Genomic DNA, 18,897 nt, shown 5'->3' on the forward strand with positions numbered 1-18,897 from the left:
CAGCCATGGAAACGCTCTTGAACTGATTTGTTGATCAGCTCTCCCGTGGCTGTTAAACTGCTTCAGATTCCAAGCCCCACAGTGGTTTTCAGACTGGAGACTCCAAAGTTTAGAGCCTGCTGGTATCCCCAAGGGAACATGTTCAAAGTGCAAAATTCCAGAGATTCTGATCCCAGAAGTCCTGCCTTGAGCCTGGGAATCTGCTTTTCAATATCCCCAGGCAAACGTTTTTCCTCCTTTCTCTCCCTTTCTTTCTTTCCTTTTTGTTTTTTAATAACCAGTAAGAAATATATTTTACATTGCAATGCTGGGTGTGTATCTGGAACCAAAATTTCACAAAACTAGATTTCTCCTTACTAAGGTATTTCCTATGCTCTTCCATCCCATTCTTTCAAAACAATGCTCGTCAAATAAATTGATCTCATGACTCACCAATGAATCTCAGCCCGCAGCTCCCAAAACTCAGCTCTGAAAGAGCCTTTACAGGACCCTCCCAAGAACCTTTTCTTTGCCCTCTAGCTTCCTTTCATTCATTCAGCAAATGTTGATGGAGCATCGTTCTAGAGATTGGTGATCAAGCAGTGAACATAACGGACCAAAGATCCTGCTCTCCTAGAGCTTGTACCCTGTACCTAATTCTCCAGATCCCAATTTCCATGGTTTCTTAGTTACTCTTCGCACATCCCAGGGTTGAGCATAGAAATATGGGGTTGAGAGGGGTCATCGAGGACCCCAGTTTTAGTTTTTTCCTGTTTTGCTTTTTTCAGTTTTGTCTAGCCAGCCAAAAATTAAAAATAAAAAACCCAAAATACCAAGAGCTAGCATGGTCTAGTGTTTCTCTTAATGATTTGTAGGAAGAGGAAGGAAACCTCATCCCGGATGGCAGAATCTGTTTGTAGTTTCCCAGAAAGGAAGCATGAGTTGTTAATGCTTAAAACAAGCTAGCAAAAGCATGAACATGAGGTGAGCCTCCACCCTTAAAAAACAACAAACAAACAAAAACCCCAGAAAACAGTAGATGTGAATACCTGTACCTGCTTATCCTTCACGTATAATTGTTTATCTGTGCTTAAAGAGACGGGTGGCTTTAAGGATCAAAGACTGAGATGACTTTGGAGTTTGAATTTGCATCTGAGTATAGGTGATGTTCCAGGAAATAAACATGTCGAGTAAGGTGTGAGCTATACTGCAAAGTCCTAATGCATCGAAAACTCTTCAACAAGCACTGTTTCCAGAGGACTTCAAGAGGATGGGAGGTGATGAGGTTACAGAAGTGGACAGCTGGCTTTACACCAGAGGAATAAGTGGTGATACTGGTGGCTGAGGGTGGTGACTCACAAGTTTGTGAATCTGGCCAGTTTTCACCTTTCAAGGCTCCGAAGTATGTTGAACTGCTTCCATGTCGTTGAAGACTAGAGTCCGTGGGGTTGATTCTTCTCCTTACTGTGCAGGTCTGGTGTGCAGCCTTGGAGGGTTTAGAAGAGGTGAGTGGAAGAAAGACTCGCTCTGGACTTTCTCATCCTCTCTGGGCAGACAGACCAGGCAGCAGTGTAGTCAGGAATCCAGGAAACAGATGGTCGATGTTTTGAGAATTAAATATGGGAAGTAAAATTAGATTAAGCATATCCCAAGCCTGGATACCAGCCCCGGGGGCAGCTACATGAAGACAGACGCTGCCTCTTCAGCTGGAACAGCACCCAGTTTCAGGCTGTGAAGCGCCCCCTGTCCCGCCCCCTGGCCTTCACCCCTACCAGGGGCCCTAGAATCAGCGTCAGTGCGGTCCTGTGATCGGCTCCATGGAGCCCTGGGGACTTGGCTGCTTGCCGAGGCTGTGCATTTTCTTGGCCATCGCGCCTTCCATCTGCTCGCTGACCCGGCATCTTTGTCTTACTTCCCTCTCTGCTCTCCCCTCCCTCCCAAGCCCGATAGATTCCTTTTTCTGTAGCAAGTCAGATTTAATTCTCACCTTGTAAAAAACTTGTAGAAAATTAAGTACTCAGAATAGGAGAGAGAATCCTAGGGTAGAAAGAGGGCAGGATTTGGAGTCAGACCTGGGTTTGGATTCCCAGTCTGCCATTTGCTGATTGTGTGACCTGTCCCTTTAGTCACAGTTACATCTTCTCATGAAGCCCCTCCCCCCCCCACCTCCAAGACTGGCAGAGGACACTACCTGTGTCCCCGGGTTTCTGTCCTTAGCCTCATCCCCCCCAAACACCTACAGGACCGTGCCATTCCTTTGCAGGTACTGTGCCCCGTACCACCTGGCCAGCCTTCAGACATCCTCCTCTGTGGCTCTGTGCCTTCACCTCAGGATGTGGGGTTTGGAAACAGACAGAAGAGACCCACGTTGGCCTCTTAGCTCTGCCACCTAATCGTTGATAGCACCTTGGTGAGGTTAATTAATAACCCCACTAAGACAAGTTTCCTCATCTATAAAACAGGATACTACAACTTAGGACACGGACACATTAGAATCAGTGTGCATTAATAAACGTCTGAGACGTTTTAGGGCTCTCGGTAAATGGCAGTTTTAAACGTCAGGTTATGTTTTTGTCTATTAGTTTGTCTCCCACTGAGGCCGCCAGGCAGGGACTGTGCTTACACACCCGTGCATTAGTTAGTCACCCAGGAATGTATATCGAAGTGGAGCCTTGGTCCAGCCTTGTCATTTTACAAATGAGGAAACTGGTCCTAAGAGGCCGACAGTCTTGCCTGTCTATAAAATAAAGCCAGCATTCTTCTCTTGGGTGTCAGTCATTCCTTTGTGTAATATCAGTTGAGTACTTTCTAATGTTCATCGCCAGGTTTGTCCTAGGCACCAGGTGTAGCAGTTAATCGGTTAAGGAAGGTTAACCGGTCACACAGATACAGAATTAGCACATTCACAGTTTGCGTGAAGGGGGAGTAAAAGGTATAACGCATTGAGCAATGATTTAGTGAATGCCTGTTACGTGTCAGGTATTGTGCTGGGTGCTAGATGTGCAAATCTGGGTATGGGGGCTGTGGTGGTGACCTGGGAATGCTCCTCTGAGAGAGTGACACTTAAGCTGAGGTCTGAAGGATGGCTAGGAGCTGGGCAGGTGAAGATGGACGTTGCAGTGCAAAGCCCTCCTAATTCTAGACTTAGCTTACTTGTGTGGCTTCATTGCCTGGCTTTGCTGTCCTCGGGAAACATCTGCATTCATCGCTTGCCACGTTTTCCTTCTAGCATGTGAATGACTGATCTCATATTCTGATTGTTCTTGATTTCTTATGTCTTTCTAATAAAATGGGAAGCATCAAGTTCATTACTTTCTTTATTTCTCCTGCCCTACACTTCACAACTAGCTTCCCTATTTCCTTTCCTCACCATCTTTGGTAGACATTTTGGTGCCCCATCCATAGCTCCTTGAAGGTCACCATTCCCTTTTATGCCGAAGGCTTTCTCCTCCATGTAGATGACACTGTGTTTGAGGGCTTTCTCTGGGCAGAGGTGCTAGGCAATCAACATTCCTGCCCTTTCCCAGAAGCCGCCAACCAATGACTGACAGCAGTTGGTGGATTAATGCCCCAGCACCTGTGCCCTTGGCTGGGACCACTCTGGGGCAGGTGCCATATGCTTCCCTGGAGTGCCCTGCAGATTTGAAACCCAGTTGCCCATAGCGGTAATCTGCTTATTCACATACCCAAATTGGCTTCCTGCCCTTCCATGTCTCGCCTCACTCTTTCCAGTACTTTTGAGATCACTTCCCAAATAAACTACTTTAGTTCATGTTCTCAGGATCTGCTTCTGGGGATCCCAAACTTGGGTAGAAGACAGTTTGGGGGTCTCAGTAAATCATACCAGGCAGCCCTTGTCCAAACCCTACTCCCACCGTGGGTGTTTTCACGTAGGTGAACATTCAAGCAGCATTGAAAAGAAAAGGTTACAAGAGGAAAATGTACAGATTTTATGGAGAAAGGAGAGGAGTAGAGGCAAGAAAGAGAAAGTTTGACTCTCCGCTGCTTAACCTCTTGTCATAAGTTATTTAATCTTCATAGTGAACAACTTTGCAAGATAAACCTTCTGATTCCCATTCCTACAGATGAAGAAACCGAGCCCCAGAGGGATTGAGTAACTTGCCTAAGGTTCGTAGTCTTGGAGGCAACGTAGTCGAATTCCAGTCGACGCTGTGCTCCTTCCTCAATCCAGTAGTCCTTACACTTGTGGCGGGGGTCAAGCACGTGGTGTCAGGATGGTCTGTGCAGATCATAGTAAAAATCTCAACATGTTAGGTTCGAAGTGACTAAGTGTGTGACTTTTTTTGCCGAATGAAATGCCAGCATCTGATCTGTATACGCAAGAAGCAGCAGAGGTCAGGGAGTTAAGAAGAGTTAATGGAAGAAAAACTTTTCTCCAGTTTGGGGAGCAGGACAGGAGCCCTGTTGGAGAAGCTCTGTCCACACTGACCTTGGACCAGGAGCTGTGTGGCAGTGATGGAGGTTTGTTGGAGCTACCTGCCCAGAACATGGTCCAGGCTCAGCATGGACGATCTATCTGCCTTCCTCCATCTGCCCCTAGGTTTCAGAGCCTCAGTCAGTCCTTTATTTTATTCTCTAGAGAGGGAGGGGCAGGGGTTCATTGAGCAGCTGCATCTCTCCTCCTCATGTTTCCATAGAGGCTACTTCCCTGACCACTGCTCCACCCCCATACCCTGCGCAGCACAGCACAGCACCCTGAACCCTACTGCAGCCCATGCTGATACTTGCTTGGAATTTCCTGTTTATTTATCTGTGTCTCTGAAAGACTGAGCAGGCCATGCCTTGTTCATCTTTGTCTGTAGAACAGATCCCAGCATATAGTACATGTTCAATAAATATATGAATGGATGAATGTATCAGACATTGTGTCCTTAGAATACAAAGACTGTTTAAAAAAAGAAAAAAAATCGGGTTCTCATTCTCAAGAACCCATGGCCTTGTGGGGGCCTATACAGGTGAGTAAGCAAATAATGAAATCGTGGTTTAAAAAGCCACCTGTTCTTGGTGATGTCATGGGAGGCCGTCCATAGGAGTTGGGGCATTAATGGCCACTTGATGTTAAATTAACAGCAGTCGGGGGTGGGCACAGCATGTACAGAGGCATTGAGATGTGACGAAGGATGACTCATTCTGAGAATTCCAAGTAGCTCCAAATGACTGGAGCATATTTCTAGATAACGAACCTAGAAAAATAAGTGGGGCACTGCCAGAAAGCTTTGAATTTCATGCTAAGCAGTATAGACTTTAGGCTGAATATTCAAGGGACACCACTGAAGGGTCTCATTGAGGGACGGGCATGGACGTTTTCAAAAGATTGCCCAGGAATAGGAGAAAAGAGTTGGACTGCCACGTTTATCACTCTCCTCCATGCTCTCTCCAGCTCTCCATCGTGTTCTCCACAGAGCCTGGTGTAATGTCCATGTTCAGTAAATACTGACACCTTTTAAATGGGGAGGTGGGAGTGTTAGGGTTCTCCAGTGACACTGAACAAATAGGAGATGTAGGGAGATTTATTAATAAGGGATTGGCTTGCGCAGTCCTGGAAGCTGAAAAGTCCCAAGATCTTCAGTCCCAAAGACCTGAGACCCCGCAGAGCAGATGGTACAAGTTTCAATCCAGGTCTGAAGGCAGGAGGAGACCCAGGTCCCAGCTCAGAGACAGGAGAGAGAGACAGTTCTCCGTTCATCAGCCTTTTGGTCTAACCTGGCCTTGGATTGGATGAGGCAAGCCCACAGCTGGGGAAGGCAATCTGCTTTTCTCAGTCCATTGATCGAATGTTCATCTCATCCTGAAACACCCTCACAGAGACACCCAGAATAGTGTTCAACCAAAATATCTGGGCACCCCCTGACCCAGTCAAGTTGATACTAAAATTAACCATCACAGAGAGGAGAGGATAGCACTGGAATTGGTGTAGCAGATGGATTGGAGGTAGAGAGAGACTGAGAAGGCAAGTTATTGAACTCATCTAACCACTCTAATCTAATCTAAATCACTCAGTATTTCTTTGGTGCACACTTATTTCCTTCTAGGCCATTGTCATGTTAACCCGATCTTGTGGGTTAATCTGTACATTCATATGTGAGAGTTTAATACTTGTTGAATAGCTGTTTAGAGTTTGCTTTTATAAGACTAAGAAAACTGGTTTTCCTGCATCCACCTTTTTCTCCCTCCAGTTTATTCTGCACACAGCAGCCAGAGTGATCCTTTTAAAACCTCCGTGAGATGCCGTCATTCCTGTGCTCAGAACCCCCTTCAGAGTCAAAGCTGAGGCTCCTCCAGTCCTGCCTGACCCGGCCCCGCCCCACCCCTCTGACCTCTTCCATCATTCCCACAACTTGTTCACTCTGTTCTACACTGGCCTCCTTGCTGTTCCTTAAAACAGACATGCTGTTCCTGCACCTCAGACACACCCCAGAGACTCACAAGGCTGGCCCCCTCTCTGTTCAGCCTTTGCTCAGTGATCACCGGCTCGGTAAGGTCTTGCCTGGCCACTGTGCTCAGACTTTGAAAACTGGCCCCCGTATTCCCCATCCTGTCCTCTATCCCAGGTAAGTTTTCTGCATAGCACTAATCAATTTTAACATATCATGTACTTTTTAACATATTGAACAATTTTTAGCGTATCATCTAGTATCATATGATCGTTTTCTCCCGCCGGAATGTAAGTTCCATGAAAAAGTATTCTGTCTGTCTTGTTTTCTGCTTTCGCTCCAACACCTGAAACGATCCCTGGCGTCAGAGTTAAGTGCTCAGTACGTATTTGTTGAATTAATAGATGAGAACACCTTTTTGATATTGCACTTTTAGGTAAATTGACTTCTGAGTGCTTTCTGTAAACCTGAAAGAAGAGGGAGGAAGGTTCGTTTTGCCTTTTAAATAAGATCACTACTTGATAAATCCACCACCGAATCCACTTCAGAGAGAAGTGAGGCGTTCCTTAGCAACCAAAAGCATCGTGATGTCTTAAACATTGCTGTGTGAGATCTGAGCGGCGTGGGACTTGCTGTGAACCACTGTCAGTATCGTTCTTGCCTAAGACTGGCTGGTGGGCACTGAAGAGAAGAATGTTATGAAAAGTATTCTTTTTTTTTTTTTTTTTTTTTTTTTTTTTTGCGGTATGCGGGCCTCTCACTGTTGTGGCCTCTCCCGTTGCGGAGCACAGGCTCCGGACGTGCAGGCTCAGCGGCCATGGCTCACGAGCCCAGCCGCTCCGCGGCACGTGGGATCCTCCCAGACTGGGGCACGAACCCGCGTTGCCTGCATCGGCAGGCGGACTCTCAACCACTGTGCCACCGGGGAAGCCCATGAAAAGTATTCTTGATATTCTCTTTTCTCCTTTGCTGAAAAAGTATGGTACCCACTTCAGGGTACATAGACAGTGCATAAACAGAAAAGCATTTGTGAGGATGAGGAATTCATTTAACATTAAATTCCCCTGTTTAAGCAACGTGTTGTATATGCTTGAAGTGCATGAAAAGGCTCAGTAGACTTGACAGGGCAAAAGAATGGTGATGGGAAGACACTTTTTCTTTTTTTTTCCCCCTCAAAGGTGTTTCATGGGACTCCCTTCCAGACGAGCTGCTCTTAGGAATCTTCTCCTGTCTGTGCCTCCCTGAACTTCTGAAAGTCTCCAGTGTTTGTAAGAGATGGTATCATCTAGCGTAAGTATTTTTCACCCCCTTCTGCTGTATGTGGATGAGGAGAAAAGAAGGGTTATTTATTTATTCATTTGGGTCTGGTGAAACTGAAAACCAAGAAAAATATAGCAGCACAAAGCAAACTAGGTATCTTCTCCCTTTCATTAAAATCAGTGTCTTATTTCAGAGTGAAGGGAGGGAGCTACTGGAAGTGACTTACCCCATTTCTGAAAACCTCCTTTCCCTGTATTCAGTGTAGCCCGTGTTTATTGGGCAACGTACTGAGAGTGAGGGGAGTGATGGGCGTGCGCGAAGGCATAGCTGCTGCCCACCCACTGGCTGGGCTGGGCAGTGAGTGCAGTGAGAGAGAACTCGAGGCTCTGGCATTAGACCTGAGTGGAAAGCCAGCCTCTGCCACTTAGGCTTTGGGGGAACCTGAGCGAGGTTCTTGACACTTCTGAGCTTCAGTCCCCCCCCCATATATTAAATGGGGGTGACGGTACCTTCAGGACAGCGCTGCTGTGAGGATGCGGTATAAAGATGCCAGGGCAGTGCTCAGCTCATAGAAACGTTCAGCGCGTGGCAGCCGACAGTTGTTGGGGTTTTTGTTGGTTCAGGGGCAGCGCTTTTCAAGTGTGGACGGTGAGCTGCACAGGGGGAGTCTTGGTGAGCTGGGATGGCAGTGACGGGCCAGAAGCGGGGAGGAAATGACTGCCTTTCCATCTTCACCTTTTCTCCTACCCATTAACCTCTGGCCATGCTTCGCTTTGTGCTTAAAGGCCATCTGTCTCTCCTCTCCCTCCACACATCTAGGACTCTCGTTGTGAGACAGCAGGAGCCCCTACCCTTCCTATTCACGGGTGTGCTGGAAATAAGACACTCTAGGTATTTACAGGAGTGGGCTACAGTCGTCCCTTGGTATCCTTTGGGTATTGGTTCCAGGACCTCCTGTGGATACCAAAATCCACAGATGCTCAAGTCCCTTATATAAAATGGCGTAGGACAGTCTGTCTCTGTATCCGGGGATGTGTGGTTGCTTGAATCCGCGAATGCAGAACCTGTGGACAGGGAGGGCTGACTGTATCTGCTTAGAAGAGCCACAGAGAGGTCTGCACACCTGGAATACTGGAGCAGGTAAACGGTGGTTGACTTTCACTTATCCCTGCCCAAGTGACCCCATCTTGATTTTCTTTTTCCGCCAGCTGTCTTCTCCATGCAGAGTCTATTAATCTTCATTTCAACTGTCATAAAATTTATAACTGACATTTATTAGGCACTTGTTATATGCCAGGCACTGCAGTCCTGCCTTCTTAATAATAGAGGTTGAATAACATGTTGACAATTTGTATAGAATTATTTCGAAGCTCTAGCCAGTGGTCTGCAAGCAGTATTAAAAAGTAAAATTCTTGTGGATATTTAAAATGTCTCCTCATGGGCTTGATCTCACGTTTTTGTTAAATTGAATTAATCTCTGGGTATTAAAGCTTTATCGTGTTGTTTCGTACATTTTGGCACCTCGTTTTTGCTTCAGAAACACTATCTAAAATCTAAATATTTTTACCTTTTTCCTTCCCATTAGTTCATATGTATATACCTATATTTTTGTGCATATATGTATATATATTTTAAGCTTTTAAGGTATTGTAAAACAGAGCTGAACTATGACTTTTTCCTAATAGATGTCTGATAACTATGTCTCATAATAAAGTTGTAAAAACTTTCCTTCTTTTAGGTACATTTACACGTTCGTTAGGGTAATAGAGGTAGCCTGTTCATGCTTCACAAAAATGGCAAGTGGGATCATTTGGGCCGTTTTGAACCTATCTACTCGTTCGATAATCAGTTGAGTGATTTGAACAATCATTTTTAAAGTTATCGAATTGATTTGAATCCTGCAATTGTATTCTCTGGTTCTAGATCATTGCATTGCACCTGATAGCATTGAACCAGCTAAATTGGAAATCCATATAAAGAGGAAGATAAAAGCTTATGCGTGATAGGACCAAGAGCTAGTCAATAATGCCTTAAAAATATCATAGGTAATTGTGTAGTCAAAAACAAAGATGCCTTCGGAATTTGCTTCAAGGCAATTTAGTGGCCGTGTCCTCACGTTAGTAACGGTGTCGAGGGCCTCTAGTAACCAGTGTCCCGGCTTACCAAGCACAGCACCTCCTCTTCCCCAGGTTTGATGAGTCTCTCTGGCAGACCTTAGACCTCACGGGCAGAAACCTCCACCCAGATGTGGTTGGTCGGCTGCTGTCTCGAGGGGTGGTTGCCTTCCGCTGCCCACGATCGTTTATGGACCAACCGTTTGTTGAACGTTTCAGGTAAGAAAGGAAAATTCCTGGAAAATCTTGGGATGGAAAACAGATCAAAATGTCTTTTTTCCTATATTCAGCTGTAGGCCCTATGACATGGCAGAGGCCCTATGACATGGCAGAGGTTTCAGTGACATCATTCCCATTTTAACGCAGGGTTGCTCTTGGGCTCTTCCCAGGGTCTTAGATGTACTTGGGGTCCTCAGTAGATGGGTGTCCAGAGTCCCATGAGGCAGGAGCCAAGCAGAGCCCTCACCAACAGATGCAAGGCAGCCTAGCTATTTCCCCACTGCCCATTTCTGATCAAGAAAAAATGTGAGGCATCCTTTCAGGCTTTGTTACTCTTGAGTTTCTGATCCTATTGTGGACAAATTTGCATCCGGAAAAACAAGGCCCTCTTTTGGTGTGACTTTTTTTTTTTTTTTTTTTTGCGGTACGCGGGCCTCTCACTGTCGGGGCCCCTCCCACTACAGAGCACAGGCTCCGGACGCACAGGCTCAGCGGCCATGGCTCACAGGCCCAGCCGCTCTGCGGCATGTGCGGTCTTCGCAGACCGTGCAAGGGCACGAACCCGTGTCCCTTGCATCGGCAGGCGGACTCTCAGCCACTGAGCCACCAGGGAAGCCCGGCATAACCTTTTTGTCATCCACATCCAGCTCCTTCTCACGGTGCCCATTAATTAATTTTCTACGTGGGACTATATTGGCACAACACCTGGACTTGGCAAAAATGCTTTTGAATTTTAAAACAAGCAAGTGTGGAAATTAGCTAGTAGCAACTTATTTTATGACCAAAACTATAGCTAATATTTGAAATGAGTATTTAGGGTCTTGTCTGTGATGGACTGCCCAGGTGGGGAGGAGAAGGGTCGGATGTGATCTGGATTTGCTGGTGTGAGCCACCTTGTGGAACCTCTTTTTATTCCTTCTGTGTTCAGCCCTTTTCGTGTACAGCACGTGGACCTGTCGAACTCGGTGATCGATGTGTCTACCCTCCACGGCCTTCTGTCTCACTGCTCCAAGTTGCAGAATCTCAGTCTAGAAGGCCTACAGCTTTCGGATCCCATTGTCAAGTGAGTGGCAGCCAGGAGCGTGTCACAAAGGCAGTTGTTTTGTTACTTTTGTTTCCTGAGTGTACCTGGGGTGTCCTGTCCATATCCAGATGGACTCAGAAAATATCCAGTGCAGTGTTCCAGCTTCCGCAAAACTTTCCAGGACTCACCTAGGCAACCAAAGTTTGCATGCTAACTATATTGCCAGGGCTCGTGCTAGGTTCTAGACATACAGGGATGAATCAAGGCATGGTCCCTCCCTCATTCATGGGAGAAACAAGTAATTACAGTGCTGTGTGTTTGTTAGGTGCGTTGGCGAATGTGCGGCAACACACAGAGACCTAATTAAATTTTGAGAAGGCAGCCTTCTCAGAGGAAGTGACTCTTAAGCTGAGTATTGAAAATACGTAGGTAGGAGTTCTCCCCATGATATGGGGAAGGAAGCAGTCTGGTTGGGTCTAAACTCTGAAGTGGTCGGGAATTGCTGGAGCGTGGGGCTCAGTGAGGGAGGTGACAGGTGAGGGTGGTCAGGGACCAGATCATAGTGGAGTGGGCCCCTGCCCCACTGGAAGAAGTCTGGATTCTGTTGTGCGCTGTGAAGAGGGAAGTGTGGTGAAGAGAGGAGAGTGGTTCTAAGGATGGAAGGAACATGTCAGAGTTGAATTTTAGAAAATTAACTCACTGGGCATCTCAGAGGTTCAGTCAGACATAAAAGAAACTAGATTAGTTAAGATACTATTGTATTCATTCAGGTAAGAAATGATGACCCCTGATGGGAAAAAAATAGAATAATGATAATAATAGCAGCTAGCATTTATTGAGCACGTACTATGTGCCAGATACTAGATTCTTTAGAGGTATTCTGATTTAATCCTCACAGCAACCCCATGAAATATGTTCTTATTGTTCCCTTTTTACAGATGTGGAAACTGAGGAACAGAGAGGCTGAATAACTTGTCCAAAGTCACACAGTTAGTAGGTGGCAGAACCAAGATTTGAACCTGGCAATATAGTATGATTCCAGAACTCTCATTCTTAATCACTATTTCACTAACATGAGGCATTTGGGAATGTAGAGGAGAGGGCAAGATTGAAAGAACCTAGTGACTTTATAAGTAGAAGTTTACCAATTGTGGGTGAAATGGAAAAATGTTTATTTCATTGCTGGGTTGTTTTTTGTTTTTTAAAGTACATTGATCCGTGTTTGTTGTGGACTGACTCTCTGTGCCAGGCACTGTTAAGGCCTTTATTACATTATATCATTTAATTTTAACAACCCTACCAAAAAAGGTACTGATCTTGCCATTTCACAGATGGTAATAAACTAAGGCAAAACGTCCTGCTTGGTGTCATCCAGATAGTAAGATGTGAATTTAAACTCACTTCTGACTCAGAGGCCTGTGTGCTTTTGACTGTCTCACTTAGCCTCATGCTTGTTGACTGAGTGAGTGTCTTGTTGGTGTTCTTATGACTTTGTCTTCTTTCTCCAGCAATCTTGCTCAGAACACAAATTTGGTGCGATTAAACCTTTCTGGGTGTTCTGGATTCTCTGAATCTGCCCTGAAGACTTTGCTGAGCAGCTGTTGCAGGTAGGAGAGATTTGAGATTTTGATTATAGAACTGTTGTTTCACATCAGGATAGAATCAAGGAACATTTTTAAGCTATACCTAACTCTCCAAGCTCTTGATTTGGATAATGCAATGCCTTTTGCCCTCCAAACTTTCCATCCAAACTCAGAAGCCAAATCGATTAAGTTTCCAAAGGATACTTGTGTAGTGATCCCTTTTTTTTCTGTGACTATTAAAATACAGAAAATGTAGTAGTGTGTTTATTAACAATATGTACAAACAGTATCTGTTTATACCTGACTTTATGGTCAGGCGTTTTTCCCTATAGTATCTGTAGACCTAACTTAACAGTTTGGATTAAATTTGTTATTGCAAAATACACCATGAATTTGGGTGATTCCATTAAAAACATCTTTTATATTATGTAGTAATATCAGTATATAAATAAGGTTACAGAGTTATAGAAATTAATAAGTGAGGGGGGACATGGTTCACAGAATACCCAGTACTGTGTGTGTGTCTGTGTCTGTGTCCTTTTTACTATCTCTTGGTCTCTGTGCTAATAGCATTGTACTTATTTCTACTTAATGATCTGTTGAAAGTAGATTGCCTTTGGCTAAGAATGTTATCAATGAGATAAAATGGTAGCCCTACATTTTCTCAGCAGTGCCAGGATTGGGATGTATAGTTTAATGGTTGGACTCTTTCTCTGAAGCCCTCATTTGCTCAGTTAGCAGAGGCCCAATAAGGTAAAGTGGATTTTTGTAATGTCGGCATCTCTTTATTAGGAATCCCCGGTACCATCCAACAGTTTTTTAAAGCATCTCGGGCGCTTGCTCATACTGTGTAGTTGTTTGCTAACAACCCGGGTGATTGAGAAAGAAAGCATAGAGACTAGAATTTTTCCATCTAGTCCTGCAATGAGGTTTGAGCAGGAGAGGAGAGCGCTTCCCTCCTCTTCCAGAAGGGGGCAGCATTCACTAGGCCCTTGGCTCACATCCCCTGGCAAGTTTCTGGAACACACTGGAACAAGGTGGGAGAAAGCAGTTTCAGGTGAGCGAATGTAGCTGCTTAGAGGAGCAGGGGTTCTGTGCAGAAAATGGTAAGGAATCGACGGCTTTGTATATTCTGGGTTTGCAGCTTTAGGCGGTGCTATGTTGAGAACTCATTCTGGGTAACGGTTTCATGCTTTCCTTATCACCCCTCTTGTGTGCAGATTGGATGAACTGAACCTCTCCTGGTGCTATGAATTCACTGAAAAGCATGTGCAGGTGGCTGTCGCACACGTGTCAGAGACTGTCACCCAGCTGAATCTCAGCGGGTACCGAAAGAATCTGCAGAGATCGGGTAAGACCTGCCGGGCTGCCGGCCCCTTAACCACAGCAGCCACGACAATAACAGCAGGTTTGACTTCTCGAGCATCTCCTAGGCGTGGTCCTCCATAAGTTGTCTCATTTAATCCAGCGCATGTGTTCCTATTCCTATTTTTCAGATGAGGTAGCAGCTGGCTGATCAGAAGGGTCAGGTAAATGCCAACAGCTAGTGGGTAGCAGGGTTGGAATCCAGAATCTGAAAGTGGAAACCTTTATCCTTTAAAGCAATTTATGTTTAAGCAGAAGAAGTTCTTTTCATTAACTAAATTGTTAGCTAAAACCCCAACATAAAAATCGATCGGTGCAGCGTTTGATCAGTATTAAGCTGTGGTTCTCAACTGGGGATAATTTTGCCTGCAAGGGGACATTTGGCGAAGTCTGGAGACATTTTTGACTCTCACGGCTGCAGTGGTGTTACTGGCATCTGGTGGGTAGAAGCCAGGAATGCTGGTGAACAAGGCACAGGACAGCAGAATAACACACCAAAAAGAATCTGGTCCTAAATGTCAGTAGCGCCAAGGTTGAAAACCCTGTTTATAAACCCTCTTTCATATGTATAACTAACTCCTCTCAATTCAGTCTAAGAAGGCAATGAGGTTTTTTAGACAAACACAGACTTTTGAAATCAGGGATGATGTGTGACAAAGTCTTTATAAGCCTGAACGTTCAGTTATGCTTTGTCTTATTTGTCTAATATTGACAGAATCTTAATTTGCAAAGATAAGTTTTTGCAAATGGCAAGGTTTTTTTTTTATTAAAGTGTAATTGATATATAATATATAAGTTACAGGTATACAACAGAGTGATTCACAATTTTTAAAGGTTATACTACTTTTATAGTTATTATAAAATATTGGCTATATTCCCCATGTTGTACAATATATCCTTGTAGCTTATTTTATACCTAACAGTTTGTACCTCTTCATCCCCTACCCCTGTATTGCCCCTTGTCCCTTCTTCTCCCCACTGGCCACCGCTAGTTTGTTCTCTGTATCTGTGAGTCTGCCTCTTTTTTGTGATATTCACTAGTTTGTTGTATTTTTTAGATTCCTCCTATAAGTGATAGCATACAGTAGTTATCTTTCTCTGTCTGGCTTATTTCACTTAGCATTTTCACAGTTCCCTTCGTGATCTTGGGCTGTGGGTTGCACAAAGCCTAGTTAAGCCAGCCACATACCTCAGCGCTACCCTCGTGTCTTGATGGTGGTGTCAGCTCATCTGAGTATAAGTGTTTTTATTTATTATAGTTTTTAATATACTTAAAAAGATTTGAACCAAACATTTGCAGAATGTGTCTAACAGAAAAATGTTCTGTTCTACATTTTTTCCCTTTAAACACAATTTTCAGTCTGGTTATAGTATTATATAGTCATTCTCAAATATACCCAAAACATGTAAAAACACAAAAACAAATCAATAATCCCGCTAACATTTTGCCAGTCTTTTTTCCTGTTAAAAAGTGTTTTTTTTTAATGGGACATGGTGTATGGAATTCTTTGTAACATGTTTTTATTTCAGGTAACCCCATTTTAGTCGCTACACAAATGTCATTTTCAGTGGCTGTGTGATATTCCATCAAATATATTTATGTTGATTCATTCATAACTTATTCAGTTGATCTCCTTGTAATGAATGTTTAGAATCTTTGCAGTTTTTCCCTTTCTTTTTTTTTGCGGTACGCGGGCCTGTCAGTGTTGTGGCCTCTCCCGTTGCGGAGCATAGGCTCCAGACGCACAGGCTCAGCGGCCGTGGCTCACGGGCCCAGCCGCTCCGCGGCATGTGGGATCTTCCCGGACCGGGGTACGAACCTGCGTCCCCTGCATCGGCAGGCGGACTCTCAACCACTGCGCCACCAGGGAAGCCCAGTTTTTCCCTTTTATAAACAACTTTGGTACGGACAGAAGTGAACCTTTGAGTGCATTTCTAAGTGGAATTGCCAGCTCAGGGATTAGGTTCCGTTCTCAAGTTTTGGATAGTTATTGCCAAGTTGCCTTCCACGGATTTTAAACTCCCACCAGTGAGCATCCTCTTCACAGTGAATCCCACCCCTGGTTCTTCCCTCTTCATCCCCAAGAGAAGACAGTGCCCTTTGTACATTTCTGCCCATATCTGAATTTCCCACTTCTTTATTGAGAGTTTTTCTGTAATGAACCAAGGTTCTGGGTGCAAGGTCGAGAACCTCTGCTGTAGGCAGACTGCTGTAAACTGTGTCCAAGTTTGGCTTAAAACCCTTTTCTTTGTTCCTCCGAAAAAGAACAAATCGCCTTTTTACTGAGTTTTGGCAGGAATAATAGGTGGTAAAATCCTGCTTGCTAGACACATTCAGGGCAAGGACACAGACGCGGAGTAGAAGTTGAGGTGTTAGTTTCCTTAGTTATACAGTAGGAGTCAAAGATTTTTAAATGGATGTCTTTAGCAGTGGCGCACACTATTTCATTGTTTAGGTGGTAATACAGATTTCGTATTTTAGCTCCAAGCCCGGTGCCAGACCTCCTGGGGTCAAGTACCCACTCTGCCATTTGCTGGGGAGCCTTGAGCAAGTTGCTTAACCTTTCTGTTCCTCCATTTCTCATCAATAAAATGGAGATAACAGAACCCGCCTCTTAGAGTAAGGAATAAATGGGTTAATACGTGTACAGGATGTTGAATTATTCTTGGCACATAATGAGAGATCAGTAACGGTTGCCTGTTGATTTTTTTTTTTTTTTTTTTTTGCGGTACGCGGGCCTCTCACTGTTGTGGCCTCTCGTGTTGCGGAGCACAGGCTCCGGACGCGCAGGCTCAGCGGCCATGGCTCACGGGCCCAGCCGCTCCACGGCATGTGGGATTTTCCCGGACCGGGGAACGAACCCGTGTCCCCTGCATCGGCAGGCGGACTCTCAACCACTGCGCCACCAGGGAAGCCCGCCTGTTGATGTTTTCATTCTCTACCCAGATGAGCACTGAATGAGGTTTGGAGGACCTAGCTTTTGGTCTTGGATTTACTTGGACTTCTCTAGCTAGAATTGTCTCTCTTTTAAAATGACAGGTTAGATTAGGTGGTTTCTAAGATCCCTTCTAACTCAAGTGAAATGAAGGAGACAGTGAAGAGGAATCTTGGCGGGGACTGCTGTTTACTAACTCTTCCCACCGAGGGAAGACCGCGGCTTCAACAAGGGCTGGAGACAGAGACTGACCAGTTTTATCCCCCAAGGTTTCGTTCTTTCCCAGGTGGTGGCAAAATAAGATTGTATCTGGTTGTGGATTTTGTGGGTGGCTGGCTGGCTGGCGAGGTGATGGGTCACTTAAAATTGTGCTGTGCGCTTCTTTATTTTTTAGTGACTAATGAGGCAAATTTATTCCAATTTATTGAGCCCCTATAATGCATAAAGCCCTGTTCAGACTTGGGAGGCGTGGCCTTGAACACAACAGAGAAAGTCATCCTTGTGAAGCTTCCATTCTGGTGGGGAAGGCAGACAATCAACAAGGAATTAAATGTGATAAAAGGAGGTGAAAATGCAAGGAGGAAGAATTTAAAGCACAGTGATTAGGTGGAGTGTGGCGGGTAGGGGGCTCTTTTCAGATGGAATGGTCAAAGAGAAGGCCTCCCTGAGGAAGTGACACTTGAGCACAGACCTGAAGGAGTGAAGGAGTGAGCTGTGTAGATATGTAAGCAAAGAACATTCTAGAACTAAGGACCAACAAGTGCCTTTGGAGGAAAGTCACACATGCTACTTTGTAATCAGAAAATGAATCAATAAATGTTATTTATTTTTTAAAATAGACAAACTTTATTAATGTGTGAGGTTTTTTCCTCTCGGTTTGGGAGCCAGTGAGGGGGGAGGCAAGGAGGACCGTGGTAGGAGCTGAGATAGCTGGGGCATGCTCTCTAAGCCAGGGCAAAAGCTCTGTTTCCATTGTTTTTCCTGAGTAAGATGGGAAGCCATTGGAGTGTTTTGAGCAGGAGTGAAATGATCTGACTCACCTTTGAAGTCTCCTTCTGGTGCTGTGCTGGGAAAAGGCTGCTGGAGACTAGGGTGGTAACATTTGAGGAAGTAAGAAGTGATCCGATTTCAGACACAGTTTGAAAGCCGACCTAACAGGATTTGGTAACAGATTGGATGTGGGATATGAGGAAACAGTCAAGTACGACTCCCAGGGTTTTGGCTACAGCAACTGGATTGGTGAAGTTCCCACTTACTAAGATGGGGAAGACTTTAGGGAAGGAGCAGATTGAGAGGAGAAATCAAGCGTTTGGTTTTAGGCATAAATTTGAGATGCTTATCACATAGCCCAGTGGGCGTGTTGGCTGTGTTGAAAATGCAAGTCTAGGATTCAGGGGAGGGGATGGGACTGAAGATGTAGCTGTGAGAAGGGAAAAAAAAAAAAAACCTCAAACATCAGTAAAATTTGTCTATTTTTCAAAGTAAATAACACTAATTCATTTTCTGATTACAAAGTACTGCATGTGACTTTCTTCCAAATTCTGAAAAGTTATCTCTGATCCTACCATCATTGGTGACTGTAGTTAACATTTGGATTATTTTCTTCCAGCCTTCCAACCCCCAACCCCCTTTCTTTCTGTGTGTGTTTGTGTGTAAATATGAGTTTGTGTGTTTTAACTAAATTGAGATTATAATGCATTTTATATATTTTGTTTTGTTTTCACTATACAACATATCCTGAGTATTTTTTCATGTCACAAAATGTTATTAAAAAGCTTTTTAATAGCTGCTATTAGCATTGTGCTCCATAGATTGGATGAAGGTTAACCTATTAAAGTAATCAGGGGAGGGGCTTTTGTAACTGTCACTACAATGAATATCTTAATGCCTATCTCTAATTATTTTTCTAAAAGTGGAATTACTGAGCCAAAGAGCTAAATGTGTAATACCCTGAACACTTTTTTTTTTAAAAAGATCAGTTCACTCAAAAAAAAAATCAGGTCTTCTGAAAGGCTGCATAAA

The 18,897-nt window shown here is 44.5% G+C and overlaps 1 protein-coding gene across 1 annotated transcript in view; it reads left to right on the top strand.

Moving 5' to 3' along the window:
* SKP2 (S-phase kinase associated protein 2) overlaps nucleotides 1-18,897 on the top strand; it is a 32,503-nt gene that overhangs the window by 4,261 nt on the left and 9,345 nt on the right. The window contains exons 3-7 of the mRNA XM_079918324.1: nucleotides 7,553-7,664; nucleotides 9,824-9,967; nucleotides 10,896-11,030; nucleotides 12,500-12,598; nucleotides 13,795-13,925. Of these exons, the coding sequence (XP_079774450.1) occupies nucleotides 7,553-7,664; nucleotides 9,824-9,967; nucleotides 10,896-11,030; nucleotides 12,500-12,598; nucleotides 13,795-13,925 (621 nt within the window). The remainder of the gene's footprint in view (nucleotides 1-7,552; nucleotides 7,665-9,823; nucleotides 9,968-10,895; nucleotides 11,031-12,499; nucleotides 12,599-13,794; nucleotides 13,926-18,897) is intronic.

The sequence above is a fragment of the Stenella coeruleoalba genome (genome assembly GCF_951394435.1).
Source record: "Stenella coeruleoalba genome assembly, chromosome: 3".
In the NCBI taxonomy this organism is placed as follows: Eukaryota; Metazoa; Chordata; class Mammalia; order Artiodactyla; family Delphinidae; genus Stenella; species Stenella coeruleoalba.